The sequence below is a fragment of the Cydia splendana genome, chromosome 19, assembly GCF_910591565.1.
Source record: "Cydia splendana chromosome 19, ilCydSple1.2, whole genome shotgun sequence".
In the NCBI taxonomy this organism is placed as follows: Eukaryota; Metazoa; Arthropoda; class Insecta; order Lepidoptera; family Tortricidae; genus Cydia; species Cydia splendana.
The window spans coordinates 3,670,287-3,689,040 of record NC_085978.1 but is presented as its reverse complement, the minus strand read 5'-3'; the positions used below and the strand labels follow the sequence as shown (position 1 = coordinate 3,689,040).

Here is an 18,754-nt window from a genome sequence, read left to right as displayed (position 1 = left end):
CTAACATACATATGTATTTTATAAACTTAAAACTAAACACTATTTAGTCGACAAAACGGCGTGGCTCCGTTGCATCGGCTGCTCTTGTGTCGGATTCGGAAGTTTGCCCCGGAACCTCCGAAACACGACACCTTTCGGCCAGAAGTCGACGCACTCGATGGTTCCCTGCAGCGGTCGCGGCACGCGCACCACAAAAGAGTTGAAGTGCACGTAGTGGCGCGATCGAAGCTGGAACACCCTCAGCGTGTAGCCGGTCTTCTGGTGTACATACTCCACCACTTCAGCAGCCGTGGCGGTGTAATGCAGGCGCGATACGTACAGCGCCTTACTCGGTCCTCGGTAACTATGAAATCTATTTGGGTTGATGAGTTTCCAGATTTGTACGTTATTAGGTGTTCCTCTTTTTTCTTAAACAAGGTATTAATTATTTTAAAATTGTATTTACTAGCAAAATTCAGAATGTCTATCCCTGCCTGGTTCCGTGTCCTGCCTGGTTCCGTGTCCTGCCTGGTTCCGCTATTATTAACGTCGCTCCAATATTATTGCGGCGGTATGCGACGTAAGCGCTAGCCGCCATAAGGTACCTTTTGGCGTGGAACGTCACATAACTTTACTATTCCATATCTAGTGAATCTCTAATTCATTTCCCGAATCGCGGCGCCGGCCGCCATAAGGTACCTTTTGCCGTGGAACGTCACATATCTTTACTATTTCATATCTAGTGAATCTCTAATTCATTTCCCGAATCGAGCCGAGGGACGAGTCTCCGAAACGTTGATTTCAGTGGAATTTCATAAGGTTTTGTTTCTTGCACAATGCGGGGGTGTGTCGGAATGCTGTCATGTTAAAACAAACGAAACTATGTTATTATCTTATTATGTTACGGGCGGATATTCGGAATTTTAGGATAAGATGACAATTTGGATAAATATTTTGGGATGACATTTTTTTCGTATTTTGTCCTTATTTTTTTTTATTATAACGTAACAATTAATTTAACGCGCGGATGCTAAAATTTAATTTACTCACTCTATATGTCAATCTGTTGAACAAATCAAAAACATTAAGTACATTATTTTCGTTTCTCTTGGGTTTAAAGTTTTGAATGTCAAGTAAGAACTTGACATTCAAAACTTGCGTAACCTAAACGATTTAACTAAGAAGTTAAATCATTTAGGTTACGCATTTTCTGTCAGTGGGAATCTATGGGAACCATGGTTACCAGTACAATTTGACACTTTGGGTTAACTGTGTAACCGGTTAACCCCTGGTTAGTGGGATGGTGCAAGTGACGCGTGTGCGGATCAAAAATATAGGTATTTTAATTTAACTTCAATCATAATCTAGCATATCATTTGTCCTAATTAATTAATGATGATGTTCCTGTATTGTGTTTATAAAATGTTCTGCATTGTCACTGAGAAATCATTTGCTTATTGTATTTTAATTTAATTGATACATCAAATCATTATCATCCTACCTATTCACATGCAAATTTCCTGAATAAATGAGTGTGTGTATGTTAATTGTGTATTTCAAACACAGAAGTGACTGAATATTTTAGCGCCTTGTTCTAGTTACCATATTATTAATATATAAATATTTAATCATATTTGTACATTAATTTTAGTAGGCTACTAGAATAAGGAAAGTAATAAAAAATAAGTTACTTTCAAACCTACTTATCTTTTTAGTTCTATGCACGATTTAGAGAATTTACTTAGAAAAATATAACAAAGTAATGCTGATTTGTACCTACTTTTTTGTCTGGAAAGCTAAACAGTTTCATTTTTGTCTATTTATGTAATATTTCAGGTATATTCTGTATTCTTTTTTTTTTAATAACACAAGTATACTTTTTTTTAATAAAGTTTAGCGAAGCTACAAAAGGAAAGGAAGGTAAAAGAAAATCTGTAATTTATTATAATATTTAATTTTATAGTCCCTTATTTAACACCGGATAATTGCTATTGATTATTGCACCTAAAATTCACCTATTCCAATATTTAAAATAATATGTTATTAAAGATTAAATCTTAATTAGTGAATATTTTTTTGGTACTGGCGTCTCTCTGGACAATGCTAACCTAAAGACCTAAAGGAACGAAATCACTTAAATAATTTTCTTATAATCTAATTAAAAAACGTACGGCCACTTGTAATAGTAGGTAGTATATTAATTTACCCTCAAAAACAATAAATAATTAATTATAGAACTAATTACTACAGGAATTTCGTGATTAAAAATACCAAACGCAATAAATTACGTAAAACGATCAACACAAACACAACTTTCTTTAAAATATTCAAGTAAAAGTACACATAAAGTCATATAGAAAGGAAAAATTATACAGTCAATAGGAATCTGGTTAAACCTAACTGCAAATAAATTGCCTGTGACTTTGGATCATAGTAGTAACACTCTGCATCTGCTTGCCCGTCTGTCCGTCCCTCTCGATCAAAACCTTATTAATAATATTTGCACAATCCTTATTCTCAATAATAGTTACGTGAGTGCCTTCCAAATAGTGCACAGTGACGTTGCTATGCGTGAACTTATCGAGACCATAGTTCTCATCACAGACTAAGTTAGGAAGGTTTTCTTTAGGACGTAGAAGAACTATAGGCGCCTGGATTTTCTTGACATCTTTGGAGTTGTAATTGAGAACAACCTTAACTCTATCATAAGTGACTGCAGCGACAGACGCGATGAATTTAGGTGTGTATCTGGATTGTACTGGGGACATTTCGATGGCAGTTTTGACTTTTTCTTCGAATTTTTCGATTTGGCTGAGTTTTTCAATGAGGGTGGTGGAGATTTCGTTGTTGGGGGCGACGATGTCCATGGTGTGGCAGATGAGGGCGTTCTGGAGCTGGGCATCGCTCTTGAAACAGATGACGGTGGTGAGGATGGCTTGGAGGAAGTCTGGGGCTCCGTCAACGCAGAACACTAGACCGTTCTTGTGACCTGTTGGAAATAATTGGAAAGGTATTAGTGATACTTAAACAATCTTTAGGATTACACTTACACGTTTTGCGACGTTTGATTTTTGCATTTGCGTAGATGTAGGATAGGTATGCAATGCAAGTGGCGAATATCAAATGACATTTCGAACATAGTTCCCGTTTCATTGGTATTGAGGGGCGCTTCTTAAATTTTAACAATTGAAATTTTTTCAGATAATAACTAAAAATTATACTGATTTCGTAATAAACAAACGCTAGTCTCGCTAATTAAAAGTATAACAATGTAGAATCTTACTGAAAATAAAACTGCGACTATCCTTTACAATTACGGGATGTTTCGTGAACAATGGCGTTAAACTTTAGTCCGTTCATTATTAGTTAACTAACTAACTAACTTTCACTATCACTGACGTTTCGTAGACAGAGTGAAGTCGAGACAGCTCAATATCTAATTAGATTTATTGTTGGCAAGTTTATTTAGAGTTACGCTATTTTAAGTACGTTTGGTTTCAAATACAAATAGATAAATATCATCTTATCTTCGCTGGGGGAATCCAGAAGGAGATTTTATAATTACTAAAAACATGTTAAATAAATAAGTACAGTTTTTTGAAAGTATTGTCCGACATTCCTACTTATTTATGCTAGAAATACCTTATTGTTAGGGTTCCGTACCCAATGGGTAAAAACGGGACCCTATTACTAAGCCTCCGCGTCCGTCTGTTTGTCTGTCTGTCTGTCCGTCTGTTTGTCACCAGGCTGTATATCATGAACCGTGACAGCTAGACCGTTGTAATTTTCACAGATGATACGGCAACAGAAATACTTCTGTTGCCGCTGTAACAATAATAACTAAAAACAGAATAAAATAAATATTTAAGTGGGGCTCCCATACAACAATTTTTTGCCATTTTTTGCGTAATGGTACGGAACCTTTGGTGCGCGAGTTTTATTGTACTAAGGCGAATACCTACAGCGTGGGCCGAACATTTACTGTATCCATACCTCTCAGTATCAAAACCGATTTTTATTTTGTAAGTATTGTAGTTTTTTCTCGTCAAATTTTGATAAAATTTGTTAAATTTGAAGACAAAAAGAGGACAAAAAATATATGTAATTTCCTGAGTTACAAAAATACCATGGTACTTACGTTTTCGTGGAAGAACTCAAAGGAATTGTTTGTATGCCATACAGTAAAATTGGGAACTCTATAATATCCATTATACTTTATCACATTCTGACGAAAAGATAAAACTCGACGCATCAGCAAATTTTCTGTTCCCAAAACTAGTCGTCGTTAATAAACTAATTACCTACAGTTGTAGTGCATAATAAAATTAGTTTCCATCGTAGTTTCACGGAAAAGTACGAACGTGTCTTGCTGTTTCAATTAGTCTCGGTACAAAAAGTACTGAGGTTGACTGAAGTAGTATGACAATTACGAACGTTTCCGAGAAAGTACGATGGAAAACAATTATGCGCTACATCTGTAAAGTGCTAATGAATGATGGGTTACTGACCTTCGGCCTCGAGCTTAGCAGCCAACTCCAGCATCAACTGGCAGCCGAAACTGTAGCCGAGCAGCGTGAAGGATCCTCCAGGGGCCAGGCGAGTCCGCACCGTCTGAAATATACAAGTTAGTTAAGTAAAGTCTAACTTACCTAGTCCTGCTGTTATGAGTGAAATTTACTAAGAGGGAAGAAACCCGCAGGATAAATCATAAAAATGGGGTCATACTATAACGCACTAATTAGCTACTTATTGTATTAAATACACGCCCGCAACCTTCAAATTCTTTACAGGTTAATTTACAGAAATTAAATCCTTTTATGACTTTCACGGTCAACTGTCCAACTTATGACTTCCCTTTTTTACCACAATTACTTAAACAACTGTGATATGAAAGTAGTAGCGGGATTTACTCCGTAATTTGCGAATTTGATGTTGAGGCCTCGGCGGCGTAACTCTCTTACTACTATAGAAGGATTGCTATAGCTTTGGGCCTCGAATCTTTAAAACTTAACCGACACTTAATACTAAAACAGATGCCGAAGTCTCTACCTAAAATAAATTGACAGCAGCGGTTGATCACAATCATTTATCGACAAAAGCCAATCGATAACTAACAAATGTGTTCGGACGATGACGCATTACCTAAACGAAAAGTTACGTAGGTGGTGGTACTGGTGCTCGACACGGTCCCAGTAGATGTCATCTTGAAACTTAAGTCATTGTCATTAGCGGTGACAGCAGGGTGTCATCTATTGGGCATTAGCATGTCGAGCACTAGTACCACCACCTTTTTCGATTGGCATTTTTAAACAACACACTTACCAAGAAGAAGAACATTGGCGGGTGCTCTGTGACAAAGAAAGGTTTTTGACACTGAAACTTACCAAGTACAGCCGGTTGACCATAGCCTCAATATCCTCATTTGAGTTCTCTACGCCCAGCTGCAGCACGCAGACCTTGCACTTCAGCCTTTTGCAGAGCGGCTCCATGACGGACGCGGCGCCTTCCAGGCCAGGCAGGATGAACATGGGCGGGTTTTCTGTGTCATGGATGGCTTCGTGACCCTGAAACATGTGTAGAGTTTAGTAATCTGTCATTGGTAGAATTCATATACCCATATGACTTCTAACATAGGGCGGCGGGTGACGAATGGTAACTACAGTACCCAAAAGCCAGTAAAGTCATTTGGGGCAAGGCAAGCATAAATAGTTTATTTTTCTCGGGGCAAGAAAAACAGTATGATGATTCCCTACAAGTGGTCTCTTGCCCCAATGTTTATCTTATCCCATCTAACCTTATGTAGTTTTGTCATGTTCGTCTCTCCGTATATTACAGCAACTTTACCTACTCAGAAACCATAAGGTATGAATTTTAGGTGTGTTTTCTAAGCCAACATAGGCAGGGGAATTCCCAAATACTTCAATGTTCAAAAAATGGCACTACGTATAACTAAATCTTAACTTTTTTATTCAGATAACGTCAATGTGTGGCTTAACGACCCCCATGCTTCATATTTTGCAATGAACTCTAATCCCTAGGTAGGTATGTAGCTAGGTAGGTAGGTAGGTAGGTATGAGAGGCTCTCATAGTCCTAAGCTGTCAGCTTAAAAATTTCAACTATAACACGGGTGACCGCCTGACCGCTAGTAACTAGAGCTACCAAAAGCAAGTATTCTATTTTCCCCCGATTTATATGACTCATGCTTTCCACGACTCAAAACTCTATTAAGCGGAACTTTTTGACTCAAAAGTCTGGAGTTCATACTAATTCTAGTGCAATTTCGTAATTACAATTAGAGCAAATGCACGTTTTAGGCATGTCTATTACGGTTGACCGAATCCTCCTGCTTATGACACAAAGTTTCGGCTCTAAGTTACTCAGTTAGTCTGATGCTAAGACCCATTTATACCGCGAAACATAGAGTTAATCGAGGCATATGATTCACTTCCTAACGCAGAACTGAACTTTAGTTAGGTAGGTAACTATTACGTCACTATAAGTCAAAAACTTAGCTGAAACCCCTTTTGCATGTAGTGGTGTGCAGTTTACGAAAAGGCGTTGCTTTTAAGTAAAAAAACGTAATTCAAAATTAACTAAATACCTAAATTATATACATAGCTAAACATTGAGACGAATAAATTATTAAGACTATGTTTATAGTACCTATATTGCATTGCTTAAAAATATTTTCTTGGAGTAAATTACAGAAATAAGGATAAGCTATTTTGGGAAAAATTTAGCATATTCGTGAGACCGCATACTTGAGTGCCTTTTACTCTGAACTATGCAAATTATCATTCAGAAAGGGGATTACTGGTGGTAATAATAGTCATTAAAATTCATACGGAACTTCACAACCGATGAGGTTTAAGAGTATGGCTCTTAGTAGAATTAATACGAATACAAGTTGTCAAAGATTCTCACTTCAGTGCCATCAGTGACCTATCTGACCATGGTCGGTATGTAGATGAATGGCTCAGACACCAATCGTTCTTCACCAAAGTTCCTCATGAGTTGGGACAAGTTGTCAAAGATTCTCACCTCAGTGCCATCAGTGATCATGGCCGGTATGTAGATGAATGGCTCAGAGACCAATCGTTCTTCGCCAAACTTCGTCATGAGGACCCTGAGACCAGCTGCACCTTCAGCCCTGTTGGGACAAGTTGTCAAAGATTCTCACCTCAGTGCCATCAGTGACCATGGTCGGCATATAGATGAAGTGTTCAGAGACCATCCTCTCTTCACCAAAGTTCCTCATGAGGACCCTGACATCAGCTTCGCCTACAGCCCTTTTGGGACAAGTTGTCAAAGATTCTCACCTCAGTGCCATCAGTGACCATAGTCGGCATGTAGATGAAAGGCTCAGAGACCAATCGCTCATCGCCAAAGTTCCTCATGAGGACCCTGAGTCCAGCAGCACCTTCAGCCGTGTTGGGACGAGCGGCCGTAGTTGAGGATTCTGCTTCGCGTTGTGCTGTGAGTTCTACCAGCCTATGGAAGTAAGGGTAATTATGGAAATTTAATTAATGTTTCTTATTCAGGCTCACCTAAAAATTACCTCTTTACAATATGTCATTCGGTTTACTGCCAACCTATATTTCTGGTTCTCAGTTTTCTCTTTGCTTAGCCTAAGGGCCGATACAGACGGATTGCAGCCCGACTGAGATTTGTATGGGAACTGCACGCCGACTGCAAGCGAATTGCAGTTTCTTCCCGCTTCCCATACAAGTTGTAGTCGGGTTGCAGTCCGTCTGTACCGGCCTTAAAGAGTTAAGTAATGATTCTGATTAGTCTTACGACAACCTTAAAGTATCTTCTTATCTCCTGATTATTCTCTAATATTTTCATATATATATTTGGATATATTTGGGTGTATTTAGGTTACTCTGAATCATTCTCGATCATCGCATAATACACAAAATCACTCTTAATACCATGATTATAATGTTCATTTTCGAAATTACATGACAATCGACATTAATTAGGAAGAACCCGAATGCACAATATAATGATTTTTGCTGGTTTGGAGAGTATACTTACTTAGCGAATGTGAGTGTCCTAATGTCCTGCGCAGTAAGGAAGATCTCGAACTCTCTCTCCAAGGTCTGCTTGATTTCCACCGCCATCATACTGTCCATACCAAGCTCGGCCAGGGACACTTGCTGAGATACTGTCTTCAGGTCTTTGATGCCTGTGAAAAACATCAGGTTAGCAAGATTTCAAAAGTAAAGATAAGATACTAGGCCTGTTCATATAATTCCGATCGAACATTTTCGTTTGGTGTTAAATCGCAATGTGGGCACGGATGACACAACGCAATTGGTTGTTTGGTTGATGAGTTGTGACGAGATGATGTGTGTGATGAGATGAGTCACTACCATGATTGGCTCGCATTCGTCGCACAACGAGATTTGACAGTAATTTACTGGCCCCAGTGCTTGTAATGCCCGTCTTTACGAAGTTATATAAGTCAATGCAGGTTAGTTACTATGCAAAGTTATAGAGAATGCGAGTAAAATTTAGGTACGTTCCTAACTGTTACTACTTCTTCATCGCTGTAAAAACCTGAATTTAAGGAAATTTCAGCGAAATTGACGTTTCAGCACACAAGTAATGCAGTAGCTATTAGTTTTGATTAAAATGTAACCTATATTTACATTCAAATGCATTCCTATAATTGGCCGAGTGTTAGCAAAGGTCTCCGTTGCACCTTTGTCAAAAATGTTTTCTTCCGTCCGGATGTTCTCGTATTTCTCAACCGATTCTAGTGAAATTTTGTGGTCAGGTTCAAGATTTTTTTTTGTCGATTTAGTTTTCGGAATTTTTTTAAAACTGGCGTAGCTATTAGGGTTCACGAGGTCTACAGCACACAGAGCCTCTAGTCCAATAAAGAGTATATTTACCCATGATCTGCGCAATAGCGTCAACCAGGTTGCCGCACCCAGACCCTCCAGCCTTCTTCTCGGCGACCACGATGGACGACACGATGGCCGCCTGGTCCTGCTTGAGGAACTTGTCCAGCGCCAGGAGACAGGAGGAGATCCTCTGCTGCAGGGTGCCTCCGATCTCAAGCTGCATGTCTTCGTCTTGCATGTCTGCCACTAGGCCCACCTGGATGGATTATTGGAGTTAATAATGGTATCTATTGATGTACCCGTGAATGGGTTCCAGCAGGCATTCCACATGACATCAAATCTCTCCAAACGGCCTCTACGTGTTGGATCTATATCCCCATGCACGCCTTATAAATGACCGGGCTCGAAAGACCCGAGAGTTTCAAAACGGAGACACATAATAATAATAATTCAGCCTATATACGCCCCACTGCTGAGCACAGGCCTCTGAAGCGGGAGAGGGCTTGGGCTATAGTCCCCACGCTAGTCCAATACGGATTGGGGGCTTCACCTTTGAATTTCTTCGCAGATGTATGCAGGTTTCCTCACGATGTTTTCTTTCACCGAAAAGCTAGTGGTAGATATCAAATGATATTGGAGTTAGATATGGAATATCGGAACAGCAGATTCAAGTTGGATTAGAAATATCGTCACTACTTTGAGAAAATCTCGTCGCTGTTTGTTCTTTCTCAATCTCAATGTTTTCGCGCCCAACCCTACAGTCGAATTTACTCAAAAGAATGTTTAGACTATAAGATACTCACATCCCCAACGGCTCCCCACTGAACAGCGAGAGCGGGAAATCCGAGCTTCCGTCTCCACTCGCAGATACGCTCCATCACAGAGTTGGAAAGACCGTAGTTGGTCTGACCGGCGTTCCCTCGACCACAGGATACAGATGAGAATACCACGAAGTCCCTGTGAAATAAGGTGGGGTTTAATTCTGACAGAACTTGACGTGACCTTTGATGATGCCTAGTGAAGACGATTGAAAACACAGACAAGGGATAGGCTTCTAATTAGAAGAGGGAAATCAAACTTACTTCAATCCAGGGCAAAGTTTCTTAGTCAATTTATCCAAATGCATAGTCGCCAAAGCTTTAGGCGCGAACGAAGTCTTGAAAGTCTCCGGGGTCTGATTTTGGAAAATGGAATCTTTGAGAACGACGGCAAGGTTGAAAACTGCTTGCACGGGACCCATTTTCAGCGCCTTCTTTAGCATTTCTTCGCAACCCGCTTCGGTTGTGACGTCGTGGATGGAGATTTGTATGTCGGCTCCGTATCCTGCCCATGCGCTGTTAGGGAAAATAAGTAACGTTGTCAATTGTACAAAAACAAGGAAGGACGTTTGATATTGTAGAACCATAACAATTCTAAAAGCCTAAAATTACGGTAATTGTATAGTTGTAAATAACTATTGTAGTTTTAGAAAAGATGTTATCTAATGTCCACCGGACAAAAGTCTATAAGCCCAATGTATTTCGAATTTCTTTAATTGATAATATTGATTGCCAAACAAGAACATTTGTAGGAATAAGTCTACTCCTGGTTTGATTATTGTACAACTGTAGCAACAGACATCTTCTGGATGAAATATCAAAGGCTGATGGTTGAGATAAAATGGTAAAGTTTCGCAATGTATCTTCTTTGAGAAAGGAGACCTAGGCTCTCCGAAACATGTCGCGCGAGTGACTAAAAACAAGTGAGTCTAAACCGTAAAATTATTCAATGTCAGTATCTTCTTTACTTTATACATGTCTAATCAGACGTCTTTGGACTGACAAGATTGGGATAGTGACATAATGACTCACCGAAGTCTCGAAGACTGGTAGCCATTGGTGATGCCACGGCGTGAGGTGAGCAGCACTTTCCTGGCTCCACGCATGATAAGCCAATCAGCTAGTTCCAAACCAAAGCCTCCAAGACCTCCAATAATCACGTATGATTTCTCTGCATCGCACATATATCTGAAAACAAAGCTCAGCTTAGGAATATTGTTTTTTTTTTAATTCCAACTGGCGTGGGGCGAATTTCAGGGAATTTTTAAATCACAGTAGGTAATAAAGTAAAGTGAACATATCAGTGAAGATTTTTGTTAAATAATGACGATTCACAGATGATCCACAGTCAAATATTTTGTTCCTCTAAATATCCTTCCTCGATATCACTTTCCTAAAATATTTTTTGCTGAGGATGTCAGCAATTTTAATCCGAACAGGTAAATGTACTGAACTCTACGGTCTCATTGATCATAAATCGAATGATGGGAATTGGGAACATTTGCTTAACGTTGTCAAATATTATTTGAATTAGTGTCCAGTACCCTTCAATATAGTACTAACCCAAAATTCTCGAGAATTTTTGCTTGATACTTTAGGCACCCTGCTTCTTACCTTGGAATAGCGTCAACGTGCATGGCCGCTGGTTTCACGGTCCTGTGGCTGCGCTCATCTTCACGAACCTTCACTATCACCTGTCCAACAAATATAGTTAGGTATTTATATTTAGAACTGATAAAACCAATTTTCATTTGACCACCGGATAAAGATTAAGAAAGAGAGAAAAAGCAAGAGTTGTGTTTGAAGTTTTTAACAACGTAACTTAGATAGACTAAAACATAAAACTGTACGATAGAGACATTGAATCACAATGACAACATTACGATAATAGTAGGATCAATAGGTGAAGATGATAAGTAGAACCAACACAAAAAATAAAATTGCCAGTAAGAGCTTATCGTACCTTGCCAATATGTTTTCCGGCCGCCATGTAACGGAAAGCTGTCTCGATTTCGTGTTTCTCGAACGTGCAGTATGTCAACGGGCGTACAGCTCCGCTCTCAATACCAGCGATTAGAAGGTCTTGCAGTTTCTGTAAATAAATATTAGATTTAGTTCTAAATCTCTTGAAACGCTTGGTCATTATTTGCCTTTGTCGAAGTAGGAACTCATGAGCTCATGACAATAAAAATATTTAACCCAAAAATGTAGATAAACAGAAATGGAAGGGGATCCGATGAGAAAAATAAACCAACAGAAGTTATGTGAACAAACCACCTTTGTAACTTCGCCATGATACACTTTAAAAGATCGGACATGGTCTCATCTGTTCTAAAAATCATACACTTAAACTTTGAATTTGCTTGCATTTTAGTTGAAATATCTTATAATTTACTGTTTTACCTGTAGTGTAGATACAACTCAAATTTATTATTTTAAATTGATAAGGGCCACTTTCACCATTTCACTAACCCGGGGTTAACCGGTTAAACCAGGTGTTACCATGGTTACCAGTAGAATTTGACACTAGGTTAACGGTTTAACCGCTTAACCCCGGGTTAGTGGAATGGTGCAAGCGGCCCTAAGTGTTTCAATTTGGAACAATTTTAAGGCTTTGCTTAAGAGAAAAAACTTATTGTTGCGGTAAATGATAAAGATAAAGCCACAGCAGAAAAAACTAACCCTTCTGAACTCAAAGCTCTGGTCGAAGATGTAATCCAACATGATGCCGTGGAAGGAAGTCTCCTTCAAGAAGAAGTACATGCCGATGGGCGTGTTTTGGCTGATGTCGAATTTGCCGATCTCGAGGAAGCGTCCGCGGTAGCCGAGGCAGCGTACTGAGGCCTATAGGAAAAAATATGTGTAAGTATAGGTGTCCTTCACGAAATCAAGGAAAATTATCTTTGTTAAGAGAAACGTGACATTTTCAAACAGGTTTTTCACTGCAAATTAATATAATACAGAAATAAAATTTCTATCGAGTCTTACCTGCAGTTTTTCATCAGCCAAAGAGTTGAGAACCATATCGACACCCTTGCCGTTGGTCTCTCTGCGGATCATGTCTTCGAACGATGTGTCACGGGAGTTTCCAATATGGCTGTCTGTATTACAAGAAAAAAATGTTTTAAGTCAATTATATTGTGCACTGTCTATTTGTTTCTAAAAATTGCGTGACGAAGAAAGCAAAACGGTAAAACCTAAGGCAAACTTATTCTGATCTCGTCCAATACTATTGATTAGATGAAAGAAGTGAAAAGAGGACGATTATAATAAATATAATAATGTAGCAACATGCGTAGCATGTCGGTAGATGCAGAGCGGATGATGATGGACTTTTTGCATCTGTTTGACAATGACTTTTGTCACCCTACTTTTAAGTTGTGGGAAAAGTAAGAAGGATTGACTCGTGTGGATGGATCTGACTACAAAACAGACACCGTACCTTTAAGTTGTGGGAACAGCTTCTTAATAAACGCCCGCTTCTCAGCTGTGCCGACAGTGGTAAACACTTCGCATCCATTATGAAGCGCTACGCTGATGGCAGCTTGACCTACGCCTCCAGAACCGGCGTGGATGAGAATGGACTCACCGGCATGAATCTGACCAACCATGACCTAGAACAATAGATTGTGTAGATTTATTTTAAGGCCAATGTGGAGAAGACCGTGTTTGTTATTATAGTAATTTCAGCTAGATTAAACGGCAAAACTACATAATTTGTGGTATTTAGGATCAGGAAATTAGACTCACCATAGCATAATACACAGTGCCGTAAGCGACCGGAACTGTGGCCGCCTCCTCAAAGGTCCAGTCGTCAGGGATGCTCCACATCAACGCCCTGTCGCCTTCCACCAAGTTCGCCATACCGCTGTTCTTTACCATAGCCATGACACGGGAACCACTGTAAAACATCAGGGTATATAAATCCAGTACTTTCAATAAGCATATTGTAGCATAATTTGGTAGGTGTCAAGCCATGCGTTTGGTCAGGAAAGAGTGATGAGATATATAGTCTTGTGTGTTAGGTTCTAAAATAACACACTAGGACGTGTGCCACGCAGGATGGCCGTATCGGAATGCGGTATTTAACTAAAATCCAAACGTATCATATCATGTGAAAGCATCGAGACTGTAATCTGTTACTATTTTAGCATTTGTAAATGTGCGTTGATTATTCTTCGCCAGCGTGCTGTAGCTGAATTTCAATTTAATTATCCCACTAAAATGGTAGCAGATTACAATGTCTCGATGATCACTCGACCATAAGTCATCAGTCGTCAATTTTTGACGACTGATCTGTCACGAACGATTTTATAAAAATTGATTTCACGCTCTCGAAAGCTTGATCGTCTTCAACTCCACCCAACCAATACAGTGTACATCATCGTTGCCAAGTGATGAAATGGGAATATTCTTACTTGCTAGTCTTTCCGACGATCTCGAATCCTTGTACGCACTCCTGCGCAAGCCTGCCTCGGGCGACAGCGTCTACTGTCACGCGACCCGTCGCCGTCATGACGTCACGGAAATTCAACGCTGAGCAGTATACCTAAATAAAGACAACATCTTTCAACGGTCATTGAATAGGATTAGGCTTTTTTTTCGGCGGCAGCCCCTGCTATCATTTAGACATATATGTTTACTATTTATAGTACCAAATAAATATTGTGAATACAGTGGTAATCATGAAATAAAAGCATTTATATTTTTGCCATATCCATTTTTGATGAGTAAATGTTAAACGTATAATGTATGACATGACACGAAAGTTGTGGATATGTCACACCTTTCTGATAATTTTCTGTTGACAGAGTGTATATAATTATCCTATAGTAAATTGCGGATATGGCACAACATTTTTCAAAATTTTTTTTTTTCAAAAACCGATTAGTGTCAATTATAGCATATTTTTTGTTATTTTAGGAATCATTAAAAACGATTTTCTCAAAAATGGATATGTCACAAACGTATTCTCATCCGACGATAAAGGCTATTAACATTTTATAAGTTGGTACAATTTTTTTTAAAGGATCAATCAGGACTCGGAAGTATTTTTCAATTTTTAGACTTAAGTATGCTTAGTAGTAGATTTGGGGCAATTTTCTTTATGGTAGAATATTTTATTTATTAAGTAGAAATTAGTTAGTCTTTCTTAAAATTAATTTTATAAAGACAAGTAAAGTTCATTAACAGTTACTTTGAACAACTTTGCACAGACATAGCAAGCCACAAACTGTGGAAGTACTGCCATAAATGTCAAATTATTTTTATCGCTGCAAAATCGGTGCAGAAATAGCTTTGACGGATTCTAGTAACTATTTACACTTTCCAAATACTAGAGCCCGTAAAACCTAACTCTGCTTCTAATGTCTAGTTATAAACTCATAACTAGATAAACAAGGAAAACGGACACAAAACTAAGCAATGTTAGTTATTTTAAGTGAGAGAGGACACCTAAGTTTATGTCTAATTCATGTATTTAGGTACTCACGTGAAGTAAAACTCTCTCATTATCCTTAAACACACTGTCATGCTTCAGTGGCCCTTCGAGCCATCGCAGCGTGGACAAGTCTCCGATGGTGAGGGTGTTCACGAAAGCATGTTCAGCTCGTGTGGTTTCCAAATCTCCCAGAAGCAAGTGGCGGTATGTGCCCCATTGGCCCTTGAGAAAAAATAAATGAAACCTACATTTATAGCCGGTGTAGTCTAGTTGATAATGTTAATGTACATACATATATGTAAAAGAAGATAATGATATTAAAGCTGCAATAACACAACGAAAACGTAAAACGGATGCAAACGCAATTGATTTTTGGCTTATTAGTATAGTGTCGATGAGTAATTAAGTAGTAGATAACGAGGAAATAAAGGGTCCCGACTGTAGGTGACAAGAGTATGGTAACTAGCCAAATTTTATACAGTGATATTTTTTTGCCTTGCCCTTTTCTTTAAAATTCAATAGGCAGTGAACATGTTGTATTTTATTAAACAAAGGATTAATTTTCCTGCCAAAATTAATAAAGAAAACATGTATGTTAAACACTTACATCTTGGAAAATGTTAATAGCCAAATCCTTATCCAACTGTTCCTCATATAGCTCCAAATCCGAATTGAACTCAGGCGCAGACGGATCAGAAATCAAGAAGCCATAAACAATTTCACCACCGGGCTCTCTTCTTAAACAATTAACCAACCCAAGAAGACCATTAATATGCTCATTTTGTCCGTAAAGTACCACTTTCTGGCCTTCTTTGAGTTCCTCTTTGACATGCTCGATCCAAGAATATGTGTCATCAGCAGCAACGATCTTGATGAACTTTGCTGGTTTGGCACCAACTCTCTTTCTGAAAAGGACAAGGTATTCGCAGCCTGTGTCGTGGATGGTGATAATGTCGTATTTCTCGGCGTATTCCTTGGGGTTGGGACGTTCCTTTTCGCGGCTAATGATGAAGCATTTGTCTCTTAGAGTTGAAGCGGCTTGCTGTAGGGTCTGTGAAATAAATATGAAACGTTAGGAGGTACTTGCTATGTGAAAAATCCAATTTATATCACTACCTTTACATACAAGGCTAAGTTTACTTACATCAGGCCTTGACAAAAGGTTAGCTCCCACAAACAGCACCGTGTTCGTTTCTCCTGAAATCTTCTTGTTCTCTACAGTAACGTTACTTGGCATCTCCAAAGTTTCTTCAGATATAACCAGCAGTTCAGCTTGCATCAGCGGCATGTCACCAAGTATGTCAGCAACTTGGGTGATCAGGGGCTCCAAGCTGTTGTTCTTGTATTCTTCATCAACCAGCTCTATGCTCTTTACTTTGAAGGTCTGAATATTTTCAAGGATGATTTGGATGTTGGCTCTTAAGATATCTTCAGTCTTCATCTTGTTCTTACCGTAGTTCGGGACGAATTCATATTTTTCTAGCACAGGCACTCCAAGTGGAACTCTCTTTGAAATTGGAGTGGCATGGAGACCACGGATTTCTACGCCACCAGATCTAAATATGAGAAAATACAAATTAATTATTAAGTTTCGGTCTATCGGAACATACGTTCCGGTCCTGCCCCCTCTACTTGCATTCTGGACTAGCTAAAGAATTAGAAGCTAAAGATTTAGAATTTGGAGCTTTATCTAAGTATTCTTTTATGGATTTTTTTAAGATTACCTATATGGATATGGCATACATGATAAAGTAACAGACAAGAAAATCTCATTATAACTCTTACACGTAAAAAAATATTTTAATTTTGAACTAACCTGATCACTCCTACGTCAGGATAGGCTCGAACCTCAAACGATTGCCTAGTCGACTCAGGGTTCATTTTGGAAATAGCGTTATAATGCATGGAAGCGTCGATAGACAGCCTCTCAATCCTGGTGGGGACGAAGAGACCGCGCGTGTCGTGTCCGATGATCTTCAGTTGGAGCATGCAGTCCATGAATGTCACCCAGTTGTTGACCCAGGCCAGACGGCCGCGGGTACCCTCGATGTTGCACCCGATGACGCCTCGGAAGAGACCGCTGGAGAAAAAATTACATGTTGTGTCTACTGTTGTGGCCATTATGAATGTATTTAACATACAATGTAGCTATAGTGATGAAGACTTCATGATCAAGAGGAAAAAGTATGTTCAGAGTAAGGTACGTTAAAATCATTTAGATTAAGGAAGGAATCATGGTGTAACCAAGCACCAAGGAGGAGTTTTGGCCGAGTGTCAAGTTCCGGATGTTCCGCGGCCGGCTCCCTGACACTGCGGAGTTGCGAACTGCATCACAGCCATAATTGTGTGTTTTTAGTTTTAAGATATATTATATTTTATAATAATGTGTATGCGCTAGTTTTAAGGTAGTTATCTATGGACCTAGGTATAGTTGCCTGAAAATAAATATTTTCATTTCATTTTATTTAATTTTCATAAAATAATATTCAGAAGTAGATAGATGGACACTATATTGACTTTTCTGATGAGATCCATCAAGCTTCTTACCTGTATTGGTATCCTCTAAGCCTGAGTTCCTTGTAAAAGTCCTTGGTGAGCATATGTTTGATGTTAGGTCCACTGAGCTCTGGTAATGCTGGCAACACTCTGTAGTTCTGCCCTACGTCCTTCTGAGCGTAAATGCGGCCTGTCACGATGGACGCTCCACTTTCGACGATCTACAAACAAAGAATAAACTTGATTTTCATATTGTCCTTGTTTAACACCCTTTTCCTGATTACCTTTAAGGATTTCACGTGATGTTAGAATTAGATGCTAGTTTCGCCCCGCTCCTGCGCATCCGGGCCAATAAAAATAACAAAACTTTTGAAAGGAAGGAAAGAAAATACATTTATAAACATCATAATGAGCACAAACATTTGACAATACTATAAAATAACACACACAACACAAACAAATCTTAAACAGGATTGCAACGGCAAGCCATGGCGCTGATTTTCAGTGGGCTAACAAAGAAGATAGTTTTAAAGATGGGTACTGTAATAATGCAATTAATTACTGTAATCGTGTTATTATAACCAACAGTAGCTTATAGAGGAATTTGGCCTACGAAATAGCACTTCTTCAAGAAGTAGACCTACGAAAAAAAATTACTTCATCACTACATCAAAAGTTAACTAACCTCAAAGTTACCGCTGCCCTTCTGAATCATGATGATAAACTCCAGGTTCCCGTCCTTCGGGATGTTGGTGGCTCGCTGGAACCTCACATTCTCGAAGACCACGGATACTTCAGTGAAGAGTTCTCCCATCATCATACCGAGGGTCTCCCAGACCAGCACCAGGTAGCCGGTAGCGGGGTACAGGTTGCGTCCTGGAAGAAGGGATGAATTTACTGGGATGTCCAGATTTTATCAAGGGAGTATAGTTAGTATCAGGCCGCCTAGCCAAGGTGATAATCACTTGCCCTTCGCCATCGAATCGCTTTGTGTCTCTCTATTGCTCTTCCATATTAGTGTGATAGTGACTTTTTCTCGTATTAGAATCGAAAGAGCTCGTGATTATGAGTGGAAATAATATAAAAATTCCAAAATCTAAAATGCAAGTTGGGGGTACAACTTTAAATAGAAATGCCTACGCTTTATTAAATGGAGCGGACACCG

At 39.1% G+C, this 18,754-nt stretch overlaps 1 protein-coding gene across 3 annotated transcripts in view; it reads right to left on the bottom strand.

Annotated features, from left to right (window-relative positions):
* Positions 1-1,923: 1,923 nt before the first annotated feature.
* LOC134799858 (fatty acid synthase-like) overlaps positions 1,924-18,754 on the bottom strand; it is a 78,073-nt gene continuing 61,242 nt past the window's right edge. For all 3 annotated transcript variants that reach the window (XM_063772256.1, XM_063772257.1, XM_063772258.1), the window contains 22 exons: positions 18,275-18,465; positions 17,641-17,810; positions 16,910-17,173; positions 16,238-16,649; positions 15,701-16,144; positions 15,145-15,315; positions 14,072-14,202; positions 13,404-13,554; positions 13,096-13,267; positions 12,642-12,754; positions 12,336-12,497; positions 11,617-11,745; positions 11,268-11,347; positions 10,686-10,841; positions 9,918-10,169; positions 9,639-9,792; positions 8,884-9,091; positions 8,021-8,171; positions 7,300-7,471; positions 5,364-5,543; positions 4,488-4,590; positions 1,924-2,968 (listed from right to left, as the gene is read on the bottom strand). In XM_063772256.1, the coding sequence (XP_063628326.1) occupies positions 2,376-2,968; positions 4,488-4,590; positions 5,364-5,543; positions 7,300-7,471; positions 8,021-8,171; positions 8,884-9,091; positions 9,639-9,792; positions 9,918-10,169; positions 10,686-10,841; positions 11,268-11,347; positions 11,617-11,745; positions 12,336-12,497; positions 12,642-12,754; positions 13,096-13,267; positions 13,404-13,554; positions 14,072-14,202; positions 15,145-15,315; positions 15,701-16,144; positions 16,238-16,649; positions 16,910-17,173; positions 17,641-17,810; positions 18,275-18,465 (4,559 nt within the window). In that variant the 3' untranslated portion in view covers positions 1,924-2,375. The remainder of the gene's footprint in view (positions 2,969-4,487; positions 4,591-5,363; positions 5,544-7,299; positions 7,472-8,020; positions 8,172-8,883; positions 9,092-9,638; positions 9,793-9,917; positions 10,170-10,685; positions 10,842-11,267; positions 11,348-11,616; positions 11,746-12,335; positions 12,498-12,641; positions 12,755-13,095; positions 13,268-13,403; positions 13,555-14,071; positions 14,203-15,144; positions 15,316-15,700; positions 16,145-16,237; positions 16,650-16,909; positions 17,174-17,640; positions 17,811-18,274; positions 18,466-18,754) is intronic.